Source organism: Micromys minutus (genome assembly GCF_963924665.1).
Source record: "Micromys minutus genome assembly, chromosome: 19".
Classification (NCBI taxonomy): Eukaryota; Metazoa; Chordata; class Mammalia; order Rodentia; family Muridae; genus Micromys; species Micromys minutus.
Window position 1 is genome coordinate 36,442,152 of NC_137954.1, and position 23,908 is coordinate 36,466,059.

Below are 23,908 nucleotides of genomic sequence, written 5' to 3' on the forward strand. Positions count from 1 at the left end.
ATCTGGGCGATCCCTCGGTGGAGAGACTCCCTTCTCAGCTGAATTAAGGTTGTGTTGTATCAGTAGTTAAGGAGAGCCAAGACAGTCGATGTGTAATATTTTTAATGTTCAGATTTGTTGACAATCACGACAATTCCCAGTCATTCCCAAAGACATCCCTTAACCCTGACCCTGGACAGCTTTTGCCCTACCATCTCCATAGACTTGCCTATCCTGGAAATTTCAAAGAGAATTTGTGATCTTTCGTCAACATTCTTAGTTTGTTCTTAAAGTTCATCCATGTAGAATAAACTAGCACTTCACTTTTATGGCTGAATATTATAGTGGGTGTGAATATCTCACTATTCGGTTTATAGGCATTTGAGTTACCACAGTTTGAACTGTGTGTGTGTGTGTGTGTGTGTGTGTGGTGTCTGTGTGTGTGGGTGCATATGTGTGTCAGGAATATTAAAAGAAGAGTTGTTCCTATTATTTAACTTAGGACTAAAGCACCACTGAGGTAATTAAGTGGGGAGGCCTATGTATTGGAAATGGAACCCTCTTGCTTGCATGTTCCCTCTCCTGAGTCCAGCTGAAAGGTATATAGGTAAAGGGGCAGAGAAGCTCCCCCAGAGCGCCACCGTGTGTTCAATGCTCCCAGAGCCTCCTCCTCCCACCTGCAGTTTTGGATGATCCCGTAGACCTTCTCTCTGCTACTCTTGCGCGCCCCCTGGTGGATGTCTTCGTTTCCTGCGTTTGCATGGCTCTATTCCTGAGGATCAGGCGCAGCTTTTCAATTCATTCTTCCCTCTCACGACCATGGGTTCTGGCTGACGACTCCAGCTACTCCTCCACTCCATTTAAGAACACAGCGGGACTATGCCACCCAACCTTCTGTAATTTCCTCCGTGCTGAGGAAGAAGCATCAGCAGGTGGCACCTTCAGGGATCACAGTTCTCTTGGAGACCTTAGGGGCTCAAGTTGCAGCTCTTGGCCCTGGTCTGAAGATGTTTTCTGGAGTGTTTCCAGCAATCATGATCCTCAGGTTCTTTTCTTTGGCTCCTCACAGCCTTTTACTCTTCCCCAGTCTAGAGATGCCTTCTTTTGCTGTCCTCAACAGCCCCCCCAACCCCGTTCTTTTTTCTTTCCTCTGGATGCTCCCAATCTATGTAGCTTCTTCATTTTTAGCTGTCAACAGGATGACATGGCCCTTCTGTAGCCTGGCCTACCGGCGCTCAGCTATTGTTGCTTCTTCCATGTTACTCAGTCAGCCCACACTCCTGAGAGTAGGCCAGAGATGGCCACACAAAGAAAAGATGTTCACAGGAGGGCTACCCTGGGTCAGCTCCTGCAAGTGAGCCTGAGCAGCCCCTGAAAAGCTGTTTGAGCCAAACCTAGCTTGCCTTGCCTCCTTAGCGACTTGAAACGACCAATCCCAATCTTGCCTTCTTAGCACCAATCGCAGGAGCTCCTCTGCCAGACCAAGGGAAGTGCAATCTAGCCAGGTGGCTTGGGTTGGTCCATTGCTCAGTGACTCGGATGGAGTTCACTAATGCTTTCAGGAAGCAAATCCTCTAATTCAGACAACACTGAATGGTCCGGGTGGACGTTTGTCCTTGGGAGTCAAAACAATCATCTGCAGTATGTGGTTGTCTCAGAGTGTTGAGTCTGGCTGGTGCTGGTTTAGGGTAGTCTGTCTGGCCTTAAACTACAGTCATTTTGCTTAAGGTAGGCAGCTCGGCGTGGAGATTGCGTAAGCTGCTACTGTGGTCATAAGTTCACCCTATCCCCCAAGCACTTGCTTATTTTCAGGAAATTGCATATCAGAGAGCATTACCACAATAGTTTATTATTAAAACTATAATGATTTTTTTAATTGTACCCCAGAGAAGGTGGGTCCCTCTAATCTCTAAAACTAATACCGCAGGCTGAAGAGGTTCTTATGCTACTGTGCAGATAGAGAATTCTGAAAAGTTCCCTCAGTAGATTCATGTCAAGGGATCTTGACTTTGTGTTTCTTCTAGCTAATCCCATCTGTGACAGCAGCCAGCACCTGCCGATAGGGTTCGAGGTCAAGCTGAATCTCTTGGTGCAGTGTATGAACCAAGGCAGAAAGCCAGTGGTGCCTCTTTGTTTTCTTTACATTGTCTTTAGCCAACACCTGTGTTTTATAATGCACCAGGTACCTCTTGAGAATGGGAAGAGAGACTTAAGCATTTCACAGCTGTAACACGTTTCTGAAGAGAAACAGGTTAAAAGAGGAAAGTGTTAGGGGAAGGATGAAGAGAGTGGGGGGCATATGACCCATAGAGGTGCAGCGAGGCCTGGGGGCAAGGGAGATGCCTCTGGGGGGGTCCATGTTGGGAATCCCTTCCCTGAGGGACCAGCCACACAACGGTATAGTACGGAATAGAGTTTATTTAGGTCATGGGAGAGTTAAGAGGGTTGTAGAGGCAGAGAGAGAGAGAGAGAGAGAGAGAGAGAGAGAGAGAGAGAGAGAGAAGTAGAGGAGTAGAGGCCGGCCATGAGCACGTGGAGGGAGGGGGGAAGGGAAAGGGAAGTGGAGGGGTAGGGGTGGGAGAGCAAGGCTGCAAGAGCACAAGAGCAAGAAAGGCCAAGAGAGAGAGGAGGGGGCAAGCAGCCCCTTTTATAGTGTCAGGTCACTGGGGCGGAGCATACCTGGCTACTGCCAGGTAATTGAGGGGTGGGGTATACCTGGCTGTTGCTAGGTAACTGAGGGGTGGGGTTCACAGAATCCCAACAGAAAGTGTTGGGTTAACTCATGTTGTCACTAGTACTAGCTCATTGTAGGCTTGTTCCATGTTCTTTAGGTCTTTGGCAAAGCAGAAACATCATGGCAGAGAGGCTTTTAGGGAGTGGATATTCCTTAAAAGACATGCAAGTATAAACGTACCTGTGGAGAATGAGCACCTTTACCATCCACTGACTCACTAGTACCACCAGGTGGAGCCAAAACTCTCAACAATGAGTCTATGGCACACTTCAAATCACACCCAGTGATTGCACTGGGGACCAAGGCACGAGATACTGTTCACAGCTTAACTGTAGCTTGTTAGATATGGATGATAGGGGTGGAAGCCATGAAATGAAATGGGGTCCCATGAGCTTTCTCAGGGATTGGAAGAAAAGATGCGAACTGTGCCCTTAGTGGGACTCATGGGACTTGTTCTAGGAAGGGAAAAGGTCAGAGATGAGGATGAAAAACAGGACAATGGTGAAAGATTGGGGTGGATTTATTCTGTATTGATTAGCTTCAGGACAATTACATGATGTGTAGTGTCAATACACTGTGTCAGGGAGGCTGGTGGTAAGATGAAGAAACTAATGTGTAGTAGTGACAATTTTGGAACCTTTATTTCTTTAAAAACAGAAATATATGTTTTTGTTTTAGTCCTAGGTGTAGGGATATGGGGCTGCTTCAGACTGTCCACCATAGCAAATGACTATGATTTGCCTCATGCTCTAGCAGAGGCATGGTTTTGCCAGCTGCCGATAGTTTCTGTGACTGTGTGACATTTGTAATTCTGTGAACTTTTCCGAGAATACACACACACACACACACACACACACATATATATATAATCCCAGTTGCTGGGGGTGTTAGTGGTTGGTAGTTATTCAGGGGGGTTGGTTGTGGTTTGTTAGTGGTGCTCAAAGAAACAAGAAAAAAGAAATGAGATTTGAGGAGTCAAGGATCTCTCTCTCTCTCTCTCTCTCTCTCTCTCTCTCTCTCTCTGTCTGTCTTTCTAACTTTCTTTCCCATTCATCTCGTATTAGGGGGTCAAACTAGGTGGATAGCAGGTGGGGAAAAAAACGATCCCACAAAGAAGCAAGGACCCGCTACCCTAATGTTGGACGCACACAACCTGGTGAGGAAAGTTAACTATTCAGGGCTTCTGGAAAGATGGCCACAGGACTCCTGGCCCACATGTGAGGGCTCACAAGGCCTCTGTTCTTGCTGGATGTCATGCCCTGGGCTGAAGGTTGAAAGGTGCTGATGTTTCCCATGGAGAGATGGGAGGGAGCTACCAGACTGTTGTCTTGGCTTCAGGGGTCAATTCACACCACAGAGGACTGGGGTTCTTTTCTTCCCTGAACCCCTATACCATTCCTCACACCAAGGAAGAGTACAAGAACAGTTGCTTGGTGGCTTCCAAAACTCCTTTTGCCTGAAAAACCTGAAGGCACTTTTCAGAGAGTTATCTGCCTTCCATGTGAAGTCTACTGCACAGGCCTCTGATTGAGCAACGAACTCCAGTTCCCTCTATGTGTCTTTAATGGGTCCTTTTTATCCCCGTGACTCACTGCTGGTGGCATGGCCATCCCAGCAAGAAGTTACTGTGTCAGGTCTCTGTCGGTGTGCTTACACAGCTATGGCTCAGGCACTGTTCATTCTTTAACAACCTTATTTTCACTTCTCACTTATCTGATCTTTCCAAATATCACTCCCTTCCTTCTAATAGTCTTTGTTATTGAGGTGTCTGTAGGTGCATGCTTCAAGTTTGCAATGTTCACCGGAAACACCCACCCGCAACCCCCAGCATTCAGGAGAATAGAACCTGAGGCTGAGCCATATCCCAGGCCAGTCCAAGGCATGGAGCTTCTGGGATGTAAGTGCTCATTAAGCCTCCTTTACATCATTGCTTAACCTGGTCTGGTTTGAGAGTGCTTCAGGTTTTGGTGACTCTCTCTCATCCATGGCTGTAAGCAGAACTCTCAGTAGACTTTGATTTACAATCAAGTTATTCTGTTTTGAGTGTGAAATATCTTCCTCTGTTCCCACATTGTGCAACAACCACAGCTTCAAAAACCATTCCCTGATCATTACAGAGAAACCCAGGTAAATGAACCCCAGCAGAGCCACACTTCCTCTTTGTCTGGGGCAATTTGACTCAGCAATGTTCTTATCTTACAGTGTAGTAAGTGCTCCTTGTGGATGAGGAGGGAGACTTTAGAGAGTTACCCTGTAGGGTTACAGTCAGAAGTGTTACATTGTAAATCCAAACACAAGGCAGTGCTCGGAGCTCAGTGCAGCCTGTTCCGATGTGGCCAACAGGGGATGGGCAATGGGATGAAGTGGGTATACAGAGCCTTGACTTTTTAAATGGAGGAAAGCCAGATATGAAATATAATATCTTCAAAAGAGAGGGTTCTGTCACAGTTTTCCAAGAAAGAAACAAGATCAGTAATGTGTTGCCTGGAGGATTGAGCAAGGGTAAATTTATCTTTTAATGATTAATATCTGGGAGGCAGTGCCACCCAATGACATGGCAAGGTTGGATGGGAGATAAAAGGAAGAAGAAACAAATGCCAGGGTTATAGCCTGGTGAGGAGACCTGCTCTTGTAGCTGTCCACTGAGGTGACTATGGGACTCCTTGTAACCCTGCAAGGATTAGCTGGGCTGCTCCTGCTGTGTGCCCTGCCCTGGATTGAAGGTGAGAAGGTGCTGGTGGTTCCCATAGAAGGCAGCCACTGGCTGAGCATGAGGGATGTTGTGAGGGAGCTCCACGCCCGAGGTCACCAGACTGTGGTCCTGGCTCCAGAGGTGACTGTGTACATAAAAGGAGAGGACTTCTTCACCCTCAAAACCTATGCGGTTCCATATACAAGACAATGGTATAGACAGCAGATGTCACAGAACATCGAACTGGTCTTTGACACAGGAAACTATGCAAAGACATTCTTTAAAACATCTGAGGCTTTGAAAAAGGTATCGTCAGTTCTCTTAAAGTCTTGTGCGAATCTATTGTACAACACATCCCTGCTCCAGCAGCTAAACTCCAGCTCCTTTGATGTAGTCCTGACAGATTCTGTGATTCCGTGTGGGGCACTGTTGGCCAAGTACTTGGATATCCCTGCTGTGTTCTTTCTACGATACATTCCCTGTGGCTTAGACTATGAGGCCACACAATGTCCAAACCCTTCGTCTTATATTCCGAACCTGCTCACACAGCTTTCTGACCACATGAGCTTCCTGCAAAGGGTTAAGAACATGCTGTACCCCCTGGCTATGAAGTACATTTGCCATTTGTCATTCACTCCCTTTGAGAGCCTTGCCTCTGAGCTTTTGCAGAGGGAAGTGTCCTTAGTGGATGTTCTCAGCCATGCATCCGTGTGGCTGTTCCGAGGGGACTTTGTGTTCGACTACCCCAGGCCCATCATGCCCAACATGGTCTTCATTGGAGGCATAAACTGTGTCATCAAGAAGCCACTCTCTCAGGTCTGTATTTTTAAGCAATCAGTATTCTATGCAGAATATATTTTCTAATGCTAACTTTCCTCCTGGTCTTTAAAAAGATTCTTCTCCTTTTTATCATATTCTTTCATAACATAAACTATTATATTTGGGTCCTTCTGTTTTTATTTTATGTGTATGAATTCTACATGCATACAGTGACCATGAAGGCCAGAAAAGGACACTGAATCCCCTAGAACTAGAATGGTTGTGAGCCACCCTATGGGTACCGGAGTCAAACTCAGATCCTCTGGAAGGGCAGCTGTCTCTCCAGCCTCAGATCCTTTTTTTCATTGGCCACAGGTAGGACTGTGGCTGAATCTGTAATGGACTGACAGGTGGTGGTGGTGCTCTACTGAGACCATCCATGTGGCAATATATTGTTTTCTTGCTGACCTATTATGATGAGTTCAGTGTAAATATTTCTAGGTGAGGCTAAAGCAACTTCAAGTTGCAGTTCTATGGACATTTCTATCATTTTCTAGTATTAAAAAAAACAAAACAGCTTCATTGTAGAGTTCTTTCCAGCCATAATAAGCATTAATCTAAAATATTTCTTTTATAAGGCCATTGTTACTGGGGTTGCGTTCTGGGTCACTTGCACAATGTGTTGGCCTTTGGTGATTAGAAAGCAACTGCTATTTCATATTCTACCACTTTGAAGAAAGTGTTTCTCACCTCTAAGAATTTCAGGTGGAGTCTTTAGGGTCACTTCTGTGTGCAGCCACATTATATGCAAATGATGATACTTGGATGTATTCTTTTTGTTTCCTGCTATTTCTCCTTTTGTTTTGTCATTTTTTTTTTTCAGACCTCAAGGGATGGGGCCCTGCCTCTCAAAGGGCAAGTTAACTTAGAATGGAGTCTTAAGAACAAAATGGAGTTTATTCTACTACCTCAGTCCCTTCCTTCCCCCTCTACTAGTTGCTTTGGAGGTCAGTCTTGGGCTCCTTGAGGTCTAGATTGTTCATGCTAATTTGTTGATAGTGAGATCTCATTACCATTAGTTGAAGATCCCCAAATCTCTGCTTTATATATTGTAAAAGTTTGTTATGATACATGGTCTAATGGTAAGGAGAATTAAAAGAATAACTAACAGTCTTATGAGGGTAGAAATAAAAGTTGTTAAGGTGGGGGAAGAATCAAACAGTGAGTTGTATCAACCTTTATAATTTTCTCAGTCTTCCTGGTGTCTCTCTCTATATATATATTTATATTTATATTTATATATATATATATATATAGACTATATATATATATATAGCTTTAGCTAATAATTCCTTAATAACTCCAGAATGATTGGCATAAGAGAAGCATTTCTCATGTAAGGTGGCACATAGTCCTGCTTGTAGAAAGACTAAGTCTGATTCCTGCCTATTTTGTTATACCACTTTAGTCAGAGAATATGTTATGCTTCAGGTGGGAAATGAACTTTTCTAGGCACTGGATATCTTTATCTATGTCTGTCTTTAAATTGTTACAGTTCTTTTTCTTTTGTAATGTTAGCACAGTTATCCCAGTGATGACCTTAGTCCTTCCCCTAGAATTAATGTTAAAGTCAAAGAGATAGGTTCTCTTTTTTGTCTCATAAGGTCTCTCTCAATTTGTCTTACTAAGGCTCATAATACCATTTTTTTCCCCTGAATAATAGGTTATATGGAGTACCAATTGGATCAAAATGTAAAACCCATCTGCGGTACAAGAATTAAGAATCACCCCATTCACATAAAGGGTCAGTCTTGTCAAAAAGGCCTGCCATGTCTATTCTGGGGGGTATAATCTATTTGGAATAAACTATGGGAACAGTCCGATTGCAGAGGAGTTGATGTGACAAGGGTCTGGAAGGTTAAAGCTGGACCTTCCTGTGAACATCTATATGTAGAAACATTATCTTTAACTATTAACTCAAGGTCTTCATAAAAGGGGGATATAAGACACACTGTACACATAGTTAGCAAAGACAATAGACTCAGTACTGAGACTGAGTCAACTTTAACTTGAGGGGGTTGGGGTCCTTTTGAACCTTCCATTTTGGTACAGCTGGAGCCAGGTAGCCTTCTTTAGTGGAGAAGTGGGCCTGGTGTGAGTGTAGTGCACCCAGGAAGTGATTTCATCCACTTTGATGGCAGGTGCCCTGGTCAACAGGATGATGTAATGTCCTTTTCACCTGTGTTTAAGCACACCTTGGTAGAAATCTCCTCACATAGACACAGTCTCCTTAACTTGTATGGTTCTGGAACTGGGTCTGTTTCATAGAGTGCACATAATTTAGGCCAAATGTATTTATGAGCCCTCTGGGTAGCTCTGACCCTAAATATTAAATCATCATTTTTCAGTTCTGTAATGGCTGACGACTGTAGGCTGGGTACAGTAGGGTCTAAGATAACATATATAATTTCAAATTTACCTGATAGTCTCATCAGGTAAGGAGAATTTTTTTAATCTAATATAAGGTAAAGGGAAGGAGCACCATACAGTCCCTATCAGTCTCTAAGGCTAATTTAGTTAAGGTCTCTTTTAATATCTTATTTATTTTTAGTACCTGTCCTGAACTTTGGGGTCAGTATGCACAATGTAATTTTCAATCTGCCTCAATGAATTTTGCTACATCCTGACTTACCTTTTACACAAATATCAGTCCACTGTCTGACCCTATCATATGAGGGAATCTATACTTGATTAAAATAACGTCTAATAATTTTGTGGCCACTATCTTGTGGTTTCAGCCTTGGTTAGAAATGCCTCTGATTATCTGTCTATCCTGAGACAATGTCCCACAAATACCAACAGATACTTAGAGCCATACCTTTCCTGCTTGATCTCTGTAAAATCAGTTTTCCCAGTAGGCCCACAGTCTCTTAACTCGAAGTCAGGAATTTGGATGTTTGGGGTTGCTGGGAGTATTGGTCAGCTGGCAAGCTTTAAAGTTTGTCACTGTATCCTCAAGAATGTTCTGTATATCCTTGAAAGTCACCTTAGATTGTCTCACTGTGTCTGTCATTCATTTCACTCCCATTCGAGTGACTCCATGGTCCTAGAGTTTGGGTCAAGACCCCTTTAGTCACTCCTCTTCCAGCAATCTGTTGAAGCTTGGAATTTCTTTCTTTTCTCCTGGATCTGAGGCTTTGTTGGCTAGAAGGACTCTAACTAAATCTCCTTTCAATGTCTTTCCTGTTTTAATCTGCCTTCTTCTGCACTCTCTCTGTAACTTTCACTAGATTCCCTCAACGACTATTCTCTTAATCCTTCTTGAATCTGTAACTGCTTCATGTCTGGCACTAACTAATTGATGAAAGCCAGGGCTACCATACTAGAATTCTGTTTTCTCAGGGTCTATTTGTGTATAGCCTTACATATATAGTCTTTATGACCTGTTTAGGAAATGATGCTTATATTAATTTCTTGTCTAATATCATTTCTAAACCTTGGCTAAATTATTGTTGAGACCCGCTGAAAGAGCCTGGTGTTAAATCTGGAGATGATCACTACCTTTCACTGTGTTGAAGTCCCAATCTGCATGGGTTCCCTGTGGGGCCAGAAGCCAGTTTCTTGGCCTCTGTCTGTGGTGAAGAGAACCTGTAAGAGCTTTGGGGGGTGGGGGGACACAGGTGTCTGCCCTGAGTGCCCTAAGGCACATGGAAGAGAGTGGTTGCTGCTTCTCAGTGGGATGAGTGTGGCAGGATAGGGTCAGTGAAGACCCTCTCTTTACAACTCAGAGACCACATCTAATCAGACAGGGAGCAAGCACTTCTCCTGCCAAGAAGGATAGCCATTCACTGAACAAAATAAGTGACCAGGAGTTTGTTGCAAGCTCTGGGGTTGTATACATCTTCCAATTGGGGCCTCTCCCGTCCAGTCTGTCCAGGCATGGAGCCCTGCTTTCTGGGAACTCACCTTCCAATTCAGGGAAAGCCTGGTTAGTGTGTACTGTGCCTGACTCAGCAGACGGGGAGGAGTAGAGGGAATAAGCCTGTGTGAGCTGTAAAACCCAGAGCTGGTCCTGAGATAAAAGGAAGTCACCAAGTTATTGCTGGGAATTGAACTCGGGATCTCTGAAAGAGCAGTCATTGCTCTTAACCTCTGAGCCATCTCTCCAGCCCAAAAGCTGATGTTGCCAAGAAGGATGGGACTGGCTGCTGGGCTGGAGTGGGCTCCTGTTGTTCATCACAGTGTGGCTGCTCCTGTTGATGAAGAAGTGTTGGGGGGAAGGAGTTTGAAACACTTTATCCTGTACTGTTGACACCCTGGGGAGATAAAAGGTCCCCTTCCAGTGGCCATCCAACATCAAAAGCAGGTCACTCCAAATTGCAATAAGTGGTCCTTAACCCTAATTTCCTTAAAATGAGTCAGAATAAGATTAAAGTGAGAAACAGTCTGTCCCATGGCGTTTGTCACAGTTCAATACAAGTAAAGACCAGACAACACAAGAAACAGAAAAGACAGGCACAAAACAGCAGCTCTAAGAGTGAAAACAAAAAATGAGTCCAAAGATTCAGACTCACAGGTTCACAGCTTCCAGCTTTGGAAACCTGAAAGCACCAAATCCTCCAACTGTTGGCTTCTTCATCCACCCTGGAGTGAGGTCCTCTCTTAGTCACTTCTGTGGCTTATATGGCCACCTTGTGGCTTTTTCAAAAACTGAAAGCATGAACAGACACAGACAATTCACAAAGACTTACCCAGCCAGTGCCAGAGCCTCTGGGCCGGGGTCCTGGAAGTCTGGGGGTTCCCGGCCAGTGCACCAAATGTTGTGCCCAGATTGTAAAAACCCCAAAGAGACCACCAGGAATCACAACCCAATGTAATTGCATGAGGGTCTTTATTCAAGCTCAAGCTTGGGCCACTAACCTTCCTGATGGGGCAGAAAGGAGAGTGCACACCAGGTCTAAGTGAAGGGGGTTTGTATTAGTCCGGGTTCTCTAGAGTCACAGAACTTATGGGTAGTCTCTATACAGTAAGGGAATTTCTTGGTGACTTACGGTTTATAGTCCAACTCCCCAACAATGGTCGGCAGCAGCTGTGAGTGGAAATCCAAGGATCTAGCAGATGCTCAGTCCCACAAGGCAAGAAGGTGAAGAGAGAGCCTTCCTTCTTCCAATGTCCTTATATAGGTCTCCAACAGAAGGTGTGTCCCAGATTAAAGGTGTGTACCACCAGCCTGGATGCTTTGTTCTATATGATCTTGAGCTCAGAGATTTTCTTGCCTTAGGGTTCTAAAATACATAGCCACTATGCCTCAAGATCAGAATCACAGTTGAGCCTCCCAATTCTGGATTGTGGTTCATTCCAGATATAGTCAAGTTGACAACCAGGAACAGCCTCTACAATCCACCCCTTGACAACCTGACACAAATAACATCTCATGTCCACATGAAACAATGACAAGGTCATGAATATGCCTAACGTGATATAACTTCCTCGTACAATCACAAATGCATTTGTAAATTACAGTGGGGAAATGTCCCTTGGGAACATTCTTTAGTATCTCAACTTAAGTACCAATTAATGTTACAAATGTGTTCTTAACAAAATAAAACAGAAGCATTCATATTACTTTATAATCCTCTTTTCTGCAACTGGTTACGTGGCCTTAGCTGGGATTTATAATTACCTTCCTCTACTACCCATTCTGTATTTCCTCTATCCTCTGCAAGCACCTCAGCAGGTCTTGGCTCTGTTCCTGGAGGAGTGACCCATACCTTCATTCCTGATGGGTCTGTGTCCTTTGTCATCCTGCTTGGATAAGGCTGTTGTAGTTTTCCATTGACTTTAATCACAAAACATGGTAGTACTAAGAGATGCCCTAAGGGATCTCCTGTATTCCAGACAAAATCCTTCTTACCGCCATTGTGGAGAAGCAATCCAATTATCCACAGTAATCTAGATCTATCACCCCTCCTAACACTGTCATTCCCTTCTTAGCCTGTTGGTTTAAGTGGGTTTAGAAGCCCAAAATGACCAGGGGGAACTCTGAGTTCAGTGGAATGTTTGTTGTGGCTCCTGGTAGGAGAACTTCCCCCTCTGGAACCAAAACTTCTAGGCTAGCAGAACCTAGAGTTGTGGGGACAGGAAGCAAAAATTTTCTTAGAGTGTCCCTAGAAGTGATGAAATTGCTTCTGGTAGTACTGAGAAGGCATTTTCTAGATCAATAGCTGCATACCAGGTACCAGGAGATGTGTTCATTTGCTCAAGTAAGGAAACTACATCTGGTACATAAGCTGCAGTTGGAGTTACTACTTGATTTAGTTTTCGATAGTCAACTGTCATTCTCCATGATTCATCTGTCTTCTGCACTGGCCAGATAGGAGAATTAAATGAGATGTGGTAGGAACCACCAACCCCATACGTCTTTCAAGTCCTTGATAGTGGCAGTAATTTCTTCAGTTCTTCCAGGAATGATACTGTTTTTGGTTCACTATTTACTTTGGCAGAGGCAACTCTAAAGGCTTCTACTTAGCCTTTCTAACCATAATAGCCCTCACTCCACAGGTCAGGGAACCAATGTGAGAATTCTGCCAACTTCTAAGTATATCTATCTCAATTACACATTCTGGAATTGGGGAAATGACCACAGGATGTATTCATGGACCTACTGGATCTACTGTGAGTTGGACATTAGTCAAAACTCCATTAATCACCTGTCCTCCATAAGCCCCTACTTTAACTGGAGGGCCACAATGTTTCTTGGGATCTCCTGGGATCAGTGTCAATTCAGAATCAGTATCCAATACACCCCAGAAAGTCTGATTATTTTCTTTCTCTAGTGCACAGTTACTCTTGTAAAAGGCTATAGGTTTCTCTGGGGAAGGACTGGAGAAAGGCTAACAGCAAAACTTTAGGTGTCTTATCAAGATCCTTCCTCAGGGGAACCTGGCTACCCCTTCATTCAAGGGATTCTGGGTCTGCAAACTGGCTCAAGTCTGGAAATTGATTCACTGGCCGAGATTGCCTTTTGCCACCATCCAATAACACCCTCTGAGGATGAATCTTGAATTTTTGCTGTAATTCAGCCAAGCTTATAATGAGGCCCTGTTGGAACAGGTATATCACTGTGAGTGTGGCCTATAAGACCCTCACCCTAGCTGCCTGGAAGTCAGTCTTCCACTAACAGTCTTCAGATGAAAATGTAGAACTCTCAGCTTCTCCTGTACCATGCCTGCCTGGATGCTGCCATGTTCCTGCCTTGATGTTACTGGCTGGACTGAACTTAGGAACCTGTAAGCCATCCTCAATTAAATGTTGGCTTTGCCTTGGCTGTGGTGTCTGTTCACAGCAGTAAAACACTAACCAAGACAATTGAGATGACCTCTCATTTCTTCAGTTCACTTTACTGCTATTTTGCAATTATTTATTTTCCTGTGTTGAACCAGCATTGCACCTCTGGTAAAAAGCCAGCTTGCTCATGATTGATCTTTTTGATGTGTTCTTGAATTTGGCAAGTATTTGAGAAGTTGCTCATCTGTTTTCATCAGGGTGATTGGTTTGTGGGTTTTTTTTTCCTTCTGTTTTTGTGGTTTGTGAACTAAAGTAATGCTGACTTCATAAAGAGTATGATGACATTCTTTCCTTGACTATTTTTGTGGAGTTGTTTGAAAAGCATTGGTGTTAGCTCTTTGAAAACCTGGTAAAATTCAGCAGTACACCATGTGGACCCAGAAGTGTTGAGTTTGGAGGGCTTAAGTTCCTGCTTTGATTTCCCATTTTCTGTTTCAGAAAACAGCAGATGGACTCTCCCGGGTCCTAGTTTGTGCCAGTGTGTGTTCAGATCCTTTTGCTGGTATGCAGAGAATTAAGAAATATATTTTTATCTGTTTTATTTTCAATTCAGTTTAATGTCTTATGTACTTTCCTTAGAAATACATGGAGGATGGGATACTCTCTGATAGACTATCCAAGGTGAGCATGCCAAAAGTCGTCTGAATGTGGGGCATAGACAGTGATAACATTATGAACTTTTCAGATGAATGTGGACGGTCACATCCAGTCAGCATCTCTGGTCTGTGTCCCCTTGTGAAAATAGGGAGGCATGTATACTTACATGGACTGTTTTTTTTTTTTTTTTTTTTTTTTTTTTTTTTTTTTTTTTTTTATTCAGTGGGGATACTGGTAGGCCAATTCAGCCAGAATGGCCAGGAACACATTTTTAGCCCATGGCTGAACTTTATTTAAACTATATGTGTATTGGTATATACACATATAAGGAATGGGTTTTCACCTCCAGGTACTGACAGACTCTCTCATCAAACAGGTTGTAGACTGTCTCTTTTCTGTATTGACAGTAGTAGTGGTAAGAACTACTACACACTTCAAGCTCCCACTTAGTCACCATCTCTCTTGACTCCCCATCAAGTCTTTTGGTTTTGTAGCCTGGGGTGGGATGTGGGTTTCCCATAGAAAGCAGTCACTGGCTGAGCATGAAGACCACTGTGAGGCAGTACCATGCCTGAGGCCACAAGACTGTGGTCCTGGCTCCAGATGTTTAATCTGCACACTCCTTTATGCCTCCTGGCTATGCATCTCCAGTCTTTTGTGTTGTTGGCACAGACTCCTGTTCTCTGTTGGTTGGCTGCCTTTTATTCAGGCAATTGTTTCTGTTGCTATGCAGAAGCTTTAATTTCTTAGTATCCCATTTGTTAGTCCTTGTGATTATTTCCTGGAGCCTTGGAATGTAGTTCTGAAAACAATTGCCTGGACCCAGTGTTAGGTCACTCACAGGTCTGATTTTCAATGCTAGTCATACCCCTGGACTTGGTGCCCAGCATTCATTTGGAATCTGTGTCTAAGGTCCACTGCAGATTCTGGCTCTGATCAGTTTCCAACCTTGCTGAAGAATGCATGATACTGATTTAAAGATTAGTTCCTGATATCTAGAGGTATTCTGTGGGCTAAGTTTCAGTGTATAGTCCTATGAGACTGTCGGTAAAAGAAACAGTTCTCAGCTTCATGGAATAGAAGATGTGGCTTATTCTGGAGTTCAGTATGAGCAGGCATGGCCTGAGAACCCACATTGAGGTCTCCTCAAGTACTATGTCCTAATAAGTAGCAGTTTCATGATTTTTTATTTTACAGAAACAAAACATAATAAAAAATCCACAATTCTAGATACCTTTTAAACATATTGGTGGGCACACAAGAGGTAGGCAGGTTATAGCCGGATTGGGAGAACTCTGCTACAGGTCTTAGATGCTATCAGACAACACTCTAAGCCTTTTGATTGATGTGAGACTAAGGTTTTATTAAAATATTACAAAAGATATTTTATTTGTTTGTTAGGATGTAAGGTCCAATAGGTCTATGCTATGGTTTGACACAGAGTGGGGCAAAGGATGGCTATTGAAGAGGATACAGATTGTCCAAGATAAATTGTAAGTAGGCTTTGGGCCTATAAAATTTTCCTTTCTCTATGTCATTCAAGTTCTAACCCCACCAATTAACCTTTACAAACACAGTTCCCCCCACCCCCAGGAATTCTCATTCACAGTGTTTTCTCTGGGTTTCCAGAGTATGTATTTCAGGGAGGGTCTATGGTGGCCAAGCTGCCCACTCAACAGGGGTCCTCTTAAAAAACTTTACTCCAAACTTCTGTAGTCTGTCTAGAGAGGATTTTCATAAGGTTCTCTTCTTTCCATGTGTCTCTCCCCTACCTCATCTTCTGTTTTTCCAATGTCTGACCCTGGAAGCACAATACAAACTCTGAGTCACTTCGTGTTGAGCCACAGCTCCCAGCAATTCTCTCATAGAGGAAGGAATACCACCAACTGCTTTTGACAGCTCTTCCCCAACTGTCCTTGGTTTAGTCACTTGCTTTTCGGGGGGTCCCACTGGATGTAATGGTGGTGCACCATCTTGCAAATGGTGGTAGCAGCAGCTGAAGCAGAGACCAAATGTTCTCTCCAGATGTTCTTTTACCATAACAACAATCAGGAGAGGCCTCAGCCTAGATCTGGGGCCTCTTGCATGGTTGTAGGAGAAGAAAAGTGATAGGATTTGCTGTATGTTAAAGGCCAGAAACTGAGGATAGGGTAAAACAAAGAAGTGATAAGGACAAGAGAAAGAGCCAGGAAAAAGAAACAATAGAGATGTTGCTTTTGGGAAGGAAGTAGAATTCTAGACTCTTGGCCTCTTGAAGGGGCATGAAGGATTGCTGCACAATGACTCCTGGTGGTCCACAGGAAGCATTTTGCAAACACATACCTACTCAGCAGTGGGATCTGCTATTATTAGAGTAATTCTCTAAGGCAATAGCTTCTCTCCATCTGGAAGTTTCTCTCTGTACAACCATAGCTGACAAGACTTGACAGAAGGCCATGGGTACCTTGAGATGGAATGCTAGACAACCCTGGGATATGCCCAGTGGACAGTGGAACGAACATCAAGGCAAATAGAACCAAGAGGTGGCAGTAATTGCTGGGCACATGTACAAGAAATACTTGGAGTGGGGATCAGACCGCTGATTATATATGATTGGCTGACATGCCCAACTCAGTTCGGAGTGTCTTTTCCATTTTAACCTTAAAACACAGGCTCATGCTGTTTTTTATAGACAGTGTCCATATCAGGATGTAGAGCTGCCAGTGGCCATAGAAACGAGTCTCATCACAAACCTCAGGAGGCAGTGAAGGCCAAGAGTAGTGTCTGCCCAGATCCCTAACTAGAGAGCTGAAGACTGGAGTGCTTATCACAAAGGAGAATAGAACTTCAGCTGAGGTAAGATCCCAGGCCAGATTTAGAACCCATCTGATGAGTAGATCAAGGGAGCAACTCCAAGAGTGGAGCAGGAAGCTCTTTTTCCATAGGCTGGTCATGCTCCGGTGTGCTTCAGAGAGCATTGACCTCCATGGAGTACAACTTTCTACCCAGCATTAAGTAGATTCAAATAATCAAACCATGAATTCAAAATTCAAACAGCATTTCAATATTTGGTACCCGCCATCCACTTTAAATAGAGTGTTGCTGATAACTATCATTAACATGCTATTAAATGAACCAACCAGCGACTTAAAATACTGTATTTCCAAGCTAGCTTGGCAGTGGTCTGTGTTCTGTAATGTCATGAGTGGTACTTGAGAACGTAAAGAAGGAGCTTAAGGAATTACTCAGTTGTTTTGGCCTAGAGAAAAGAAAATGGCCATATTTGTAATCCAGCCATCAGCCACTTCTAGAGTTCAATGGTGAACAGAGAAGGAAATGATGAAATGAACATACACAACGTTGTTTTGATATTGGGAGAAGGGAAGAGGTGAAACCCTTATGGTTCAAGGAACAGCTACAGATGACAAGAGTCTTTCTAGTAGAGAGGTAATCTGGTTTGTTTTTTCTCTTTGGAGGTAGGCGGTTGGGACATTACTGAAGGCCAGGCATGGATTAATTATGCAATGATTAACTGAAGGTGGGGATTGAGCCTACTGATGGCATGTCATTGTGCAACATGAATTCATGGTGATATAACAAGAAGAAACTCATGTTTAGGACACAGACAGGTAAGGAAGGTTCACCTCTATGGATTTCCTCGGACATGGCCATGGGAACCCATGCGTTTCTGGGAGGACTCTTGGGGCTGCTATTCCTGCTCTGTGCTGGGCCTTTGGCTCAGGGTGGGAAGGTTCTGGTGGTTCCCATGGAGGATCTTTGTGATGGAGCTCCATGGCCGAGGGCACGAGACTGTGGTTCTGGCTCCAGATGTGTCTGTGTACATCAAAGAGGAGGATTTCTTCACTCTGAAAACCTACGCTGCTTCATACACCAAGGAAGAATATAAAGATCACTTTCTGAGCTTCCCTAAAATGTTCTTGGAAAATGAATATTCTCTGATGATGATCTTACGCAATATGAAACTTATAGAAGTGTATCATCATTCTATGTAAACTGTTGCATGAGTCTCCTGCACAACAAGGGTTTAATCCAGCATCTGAACTCCAGATCCTTTGATGTGCTGTTAACAGACCCTGCATATCCCTGTGGGGCACTGCTGGCCAAGGTTCCTGCTGTGTTACTTCTGAGTGACATTCCTTGTAATGACCACTTTGAAGCTGCTCAGTGTCCAAGCCCTTCCTCGTATGTTCCAAGATTACTCACAAGGAAGTCAGACCACATGAGTTTCCTGGAGAGAGTAAAATACTTTCTCTATCCTCTGTCATACAATATCATATGCCCTATTTTGTCTACTCCCTATGAGCACCTGGCCTCTGAGCTTTCCCAGAGAAAGGTATCATCCTTCCTGGAGATCCTCGGCCATTCCATATGGCTCCTCAGGTTTGACTTTGTGTTTGACTACCCCAGACTCATCATGCCCAGTTTGTTCTTCATTGGGGGAATTAACTGTGTCAGCAGGAAGCCACTCTCTCAGGTCTGTATTGGGTCTTCATGCGATGAGTGGTCCACTAATACTGGTTTCCGTGTCCCATTACCCGTTGCTCACTTACCTGCTCTTCTTTCCAGGAACTTTGGTGAATTAAACCTTTAAGGGGTCCACAGTTGGCATATCAAGATTTTCATGTCTAGTGAGAATCCTGGGAGGCAGTAATTAGGGCTCTAACTGAATCAAGGAGCAGTGGTGGGACTCCATGGAGTGTGTCCACCAGATAGACAGTGTCTCCTGAAGATGGGGGTCTTCCGAACCTGGGCAGGACCAGAGATTCTGAGCTTGCTCTCAGATGTTCTGGGGCCCATATGTTGGCTCTAGTGTGGGGGTATTCCTTAGTCTACAGCAGGCGGTGAGCCTGGATCTCAACTAAACCTGGGAGGATTTTTTTCAAGGTTCTAAGCAGTTTGACCTGATGTTCCTTAAATGCAGGCCTCCTCCCTGGCTTTCCTTTCTTCAGTTTCTATCAGCAACTCTTCTCTCAGGGTCTCCTCTGATTTGCCTTGCACCTGGTATGAGCAGCAACACAAGGCGTGTTCCTGTCCCTCATTTTCTTCATGGCCGTGCTCCAGTCCTGTCCTGAGAACGTTGCTCGCAGATCTCTGCTCTCTTTCAGTACTTGATCTCATTTTCCCACCCTCCATGTCTATTCTAGTCTATTGATTCCCCCAAGCAATGAACATATCTTTAAAAAAAACAAACAACCCCCCCAAAACCAAAACCACTACCACCAACAACAACAGCAACAACAAAAACCTTTTCACATCAAACAACATCCCAGGCTTTGTGTAAATATTTTTTTTTTTGTTCCTAAGTGGAAGGGATATAGGCAAAGACAGTCAAGGGAGTGCCTCTGCTCTGGGCTTCCCTGGACATGGCTATAGGAATCCAGATTGCTGGTCCTGCTCTGTGCCTTATCCTGGGGAAGGTTCTCATATTCCCTGTGGAGGGCAGTCAGTGACTGAACAACTGTGCAGGAGCTGTCTGCCCAAGGTCACAAGACAGTGGTCCTTGCTTCTGACGTGACTCTACATCAGAGGAGAGGACATGTCTCCCTGAAAACCCATGGCATGCAAAGGAAGACTACAGATACCACTTTCTAGTTTAATTGACATCTTTCTTTGGAATGCTGTTTTTCTCTGTGGGTGCCTTTAAAATTAACAAGTATAGAACAACATATCAACATTCCCTCTGAGAACTTGTGTGAGTCGGCTGCACCATGAAACTGGTCTCATACCTGAACTACTCTTCCTTTGATTTGGTGCAGACAGACCTTGTTGTGTTTTTGTTTTTCTATTTGTAATGTATCTGGGTATACTTCATGTGTATTTTTTTTTTCTCCATTTTCTATGCCCTGTGAAAAAGACTTTGAGGCCACAGAATGTTGAATTCTCTTCCACCTCGGTATATTCTAAGGCTACAGGCACTTTCTGACCACAAGAACTTCCTGCAAAAGGTTAAGAACATGGTGTACCCTCTGACCTTGAAGCACACACATCCTGTATTTTCTTTCCTTTTGCGAAGCTGGTCCATGAGCTTTTCCACAGAGAAAGGGCCTTGGTGCAGCTTCTCAGCCAGGCATTGGTGTGGTTTGGCTGCTCCTAGAGGACTTTGTGTTCAACCAGCCCAGTCCTATCATGAGTTGTCTTTATGGAGGGCATAAACTGTGCCTGCAGGAGGCAGTGAAGACCCAGATGCCCAAAGGAGTGAAAAAGCATGCAGCCCTCAGCATCTAGAAGAACAGAAATTGTCGTCCACCAGACATTTGCAATACTTTGTCCTTGATCATTACAGTTATATTACAGAACAGGAAATGCACCCATCTAGAGATCCAGCAACCTCTTTTTTCTCAAAGCTGATTTAGTATTGCTCTTCCAGTGACTTATCCTCCAACAAGGTCACACCCCCTAATCCCTCCCAAAACAGTTCCACCAAGTAGGGACCAAACAGTCAAATATATGAGCCAATGGGGGGGGGGCATTCTCTTGCTAACCACCACACCAGAACTTAATGGCTGATGAAGAAAGAGGCATCAAACTCAAGTGAGTATGCAGAACCTTGTTTAGGATATAGCAGGAAAAGTGAGGTGAACTCTGAAGTCTATTAGAGACCAGCCACCGGTCACTTGAGTCTCACTAGCAGAGAGAAGATAAGAGTGATTTCTCGTTGAGCAGAGTCAGAAGTATAAGATAGTAGTCACTGCTGAGCATGGGTTTATTCTGTAATGATTAACCAAAGGAAGACACTGTGCCACACAATAACATGATGAAGGTTAGGGAGCACAGAGATAAGATGATGGTTAAAGTAGTGCAGGGGTCACTAGTAACGTGAGTCCATTACTATGGCCTTCTGGAAGGATAGTTCCAGAACACAGGATGCCCACTTAGGGCTTATGTGTCTGTTGGCTTTCATAGATGCAAAACGGTGTCCACTTCGTCAAAATATTTTAAAACATAAGTGGAATCTAGACTAGTGTTATATCTGGTGAGATGGCTCAGCAAGTAGAGGTGCTGTTTCAAAAAAAAATGTCTAAGTCCAACCTTTGCTGTATGCTTCTCAATGATTCTAGCTACTTTTATGTCTGAGTAGGCAGAGCTGATGGTACCTACTACTGCATGTATACAGTTTCTTAAAACTTGGCGTCTGGCTCGTACATGCTTTGGGCATCTGAGCAAGGGGAGCCTTCAACATTACCCTGCTGCTTTCTTCCAAAATCATCATATACAGGAGGTGCATACTGAGTCTGGGCAGGAGAGTGGAGTCCCTCCTCCAGGAAGTGGCTCCTTTTTCACCAGATGTGGTATGGGGAGTGTTCTTTCTAATTCTGAGAGCAGTAGCTGAAACAACAACCACAGAAATCAGGTTCTGACCTCTCAGCAGACCTCCCTCTACTCTCTTCCTTTCATGGGCATGGCATGGACAGGAGTGGCCAGCGCCCAGCCTCAGGTAACTCTGCATAGATAGCCATAGAAGGGAAAAGGTGGAATTTGACATGAGGCAAAACATGTGGAGATGTGGCAGGTGTAGGAAGCAGATGTAGGAAATGAAAGCAAGGAGCTAGTTTTAGAGGAGAAATTGCACAGCATTTATCTGGGCCCTCCATGAAAGGCGAAATGCCGTGTGTGTGTGTGTGTGTGTGTGTGTGTGTGTGTGTGTGTGTGTGTGTGTGTGATGTCACTTATTTCAGACTTTAAGGGCACTGAACAGTATCCAAAGCCATTTTTATATCCCAGTTTGTGAATGCTTTATCCAGATTTAAGAATTCCTTGTGTTTCAATCCATCCTATCTGTCCTGCTTCTTTCAGATCTTAGTCAGTCCATGCCAGTAACCATGGAGGAGCAGTATTTTGTGCTGGACTCTCCCAAGGCTACCATGCCATAAAAGCCCTCTATATCAGACATGAACTATGCTAATGTAATTGGCTTGTCCAGATGTATAGCATTTCCAGCCCCACAATATTCTTGTTTCCCATCTTATTTTAAAATGCTTAGGGTAAAAGTGGCCTTTTGTCAGGCCTTAATCAGTGCCTTCTTTGTGGAAACAGAGAGGTTTACATAGTTTTAGTGAAACAGTTCTTCCTATTAACAACCCCTGCCATAAATATAGAACCAAGTTGTAGCTAAGGCCATTCCTGACATCCCACCAGCCAAACTCAAATTCTTAGGTATGTGCTTAAATATTTTACCCTCATCCTTCTGAGAAAGTGTGGTTCTGGTAACATAACTTTGTGGCTCCCAAACCATGCAGAGATTAAATGTGAATTCACGCCATCTAGTTTGTTATGACTTGATACAAGAGTGATTAAAAACTAAGAATTCTAATTTTGTCAGCTTTCACTACATTTTTAAAACACAAGATCTCACTTCTAGCAAAGATCGGATGCCTGGCCAACTATTAAAATACTGGCAGCATCTGTGTACCACTAAATTATTTCAAAGTTACTTAAGAATGGTATGAAAGTATTCACATGTTTCACCAAGATGGTTGAAATATCCAGTTACCTGGACCTGCACACTTCCAGCCCAGAGTACATGCAAGGATCACACAATGCTGCACTAAATGTCATTTCCTAGTTCCATTTCCTAGTATTGTTTGCCTAGGCATTAACCATAATAAATGCTCAAAGCAGCATGCACATACTAATACTTTAAAATAAAATGGAAAACAAGAATATTGTGAAGGCCAGTCTTCGCCACGTGCCCCTTTTTCCTTCTCATTATGCTACATGTCCGGCACTCGGTCAACAGAACTAGCAGGATTCCTTTGACCTAGTTTGTATGTAGAAACATTGCTCTGACTTGATATCTGGCTCTTATATGCTTTAGATCTGTGAGCCCACTTCAGGCCCCCACATTGAGGGAAACAACCGACATTACCTTAGTTCAATTTTCACCAGCACAGGTACACAGAAGCTGCATACCGAGTCTGGGAAGGAGGGGTTCTTGCCTCCAGGAACACTGCCTCTTCTACTAGAGGTAGTGTTGGGCATGTCCGTACTTGACCTGACAACATCTACTAAAAGCAGCAAGCACAGATTCAGGTTCTGAGTTCTTGGCTACCTGCTCCCTCTGTTCTTTTCCTTTTATGGGCCTGGCATGGACAGAAGAGGTTACACCCTATACTTGGGTAATTCTGTATAATCAGATGCAGAAAGGAAATGACAGTTTGCCTTGAGATAAAACACGTGAGAGGAGGCAGGTGCAGGACAAAGAGAAACTGCAGAACATTTTTCTAAACACCTACTGCTCATGAAAGGGTGAAATGCAGAGGCAGATTGTACAGGGCAGCAGTGGTTCATGGGAGGCATTTTGCACGTAAATATCTGCTGAGTCTGTCCCCAGTCTGGATCCTCAGAAGATGGCTTCTCTCCAGAGGAAAGCCTCAGCCTGGTCAGCATGACAGACTGACACCAATATGGAGAGACATAGTGCTGGACACCCCAGGGGCTCGCACAGTAGAGAGTGAAGCCCCAGAGCTAGTCAGGAAGGAGGTGGCAGCAACTGCTCATCACATCTGGGAGAATCCTCTGAGGCAGGGCTAGATTCACGGCCATGTACATATACCCACCACTGGAGTCCTACCTCTACCTGGGCCTCAAATTCACCTTTTCTTGAATTTCAGCCCACTGCCCCCAGAAAATTGTAGTCAATGCTTCTTGGAGAATTCCATCCTTTTCAGGATTCTGGTCTGGCATTGATTGTAGGAGACCTGAACACAAACCTCAGAATGCAGTGAAGACCCAAATTAGTGTTCACCTAGGTCCCTTAACTGAGTGCAGGATCCTTCAGCCCTTGGCATTCAGAAGAACAG

The 23,908-nt window shown here is 44.0% G+C and overlaps 1 protein-coding gene across 5 annotated transcripts in view; it reads left to right on the plus strand.

Moving 5' to 3' along the window:
* Positions 1-23,908, plus strand: part of LOC308433356 (UDP-glucuronosyltransferase 1A6) — a gene marked incomplete at its 5' end in the record, with an annotated part of 76,645 nt that overhangs the window by 35,454 nt on the left and 17,283 nt on the right. The window contains one exon of one of the 5 annotated variants that reach the window (XM_080933384.1): positions 5,367-6,221. The exons of the other annotated variants lie outside the window; for them this stretch is intronic. Within the exon in view, the coding sequence (XP_080789510.1) occupies positions 5,367-6,221 (855 nt within the window). Of the gene's footprint in view, positions 1-5,366; positions 6,222-23,908 lie in introns of those variants that run through there. 5 annotated transcript variants of the gene reach the window in all.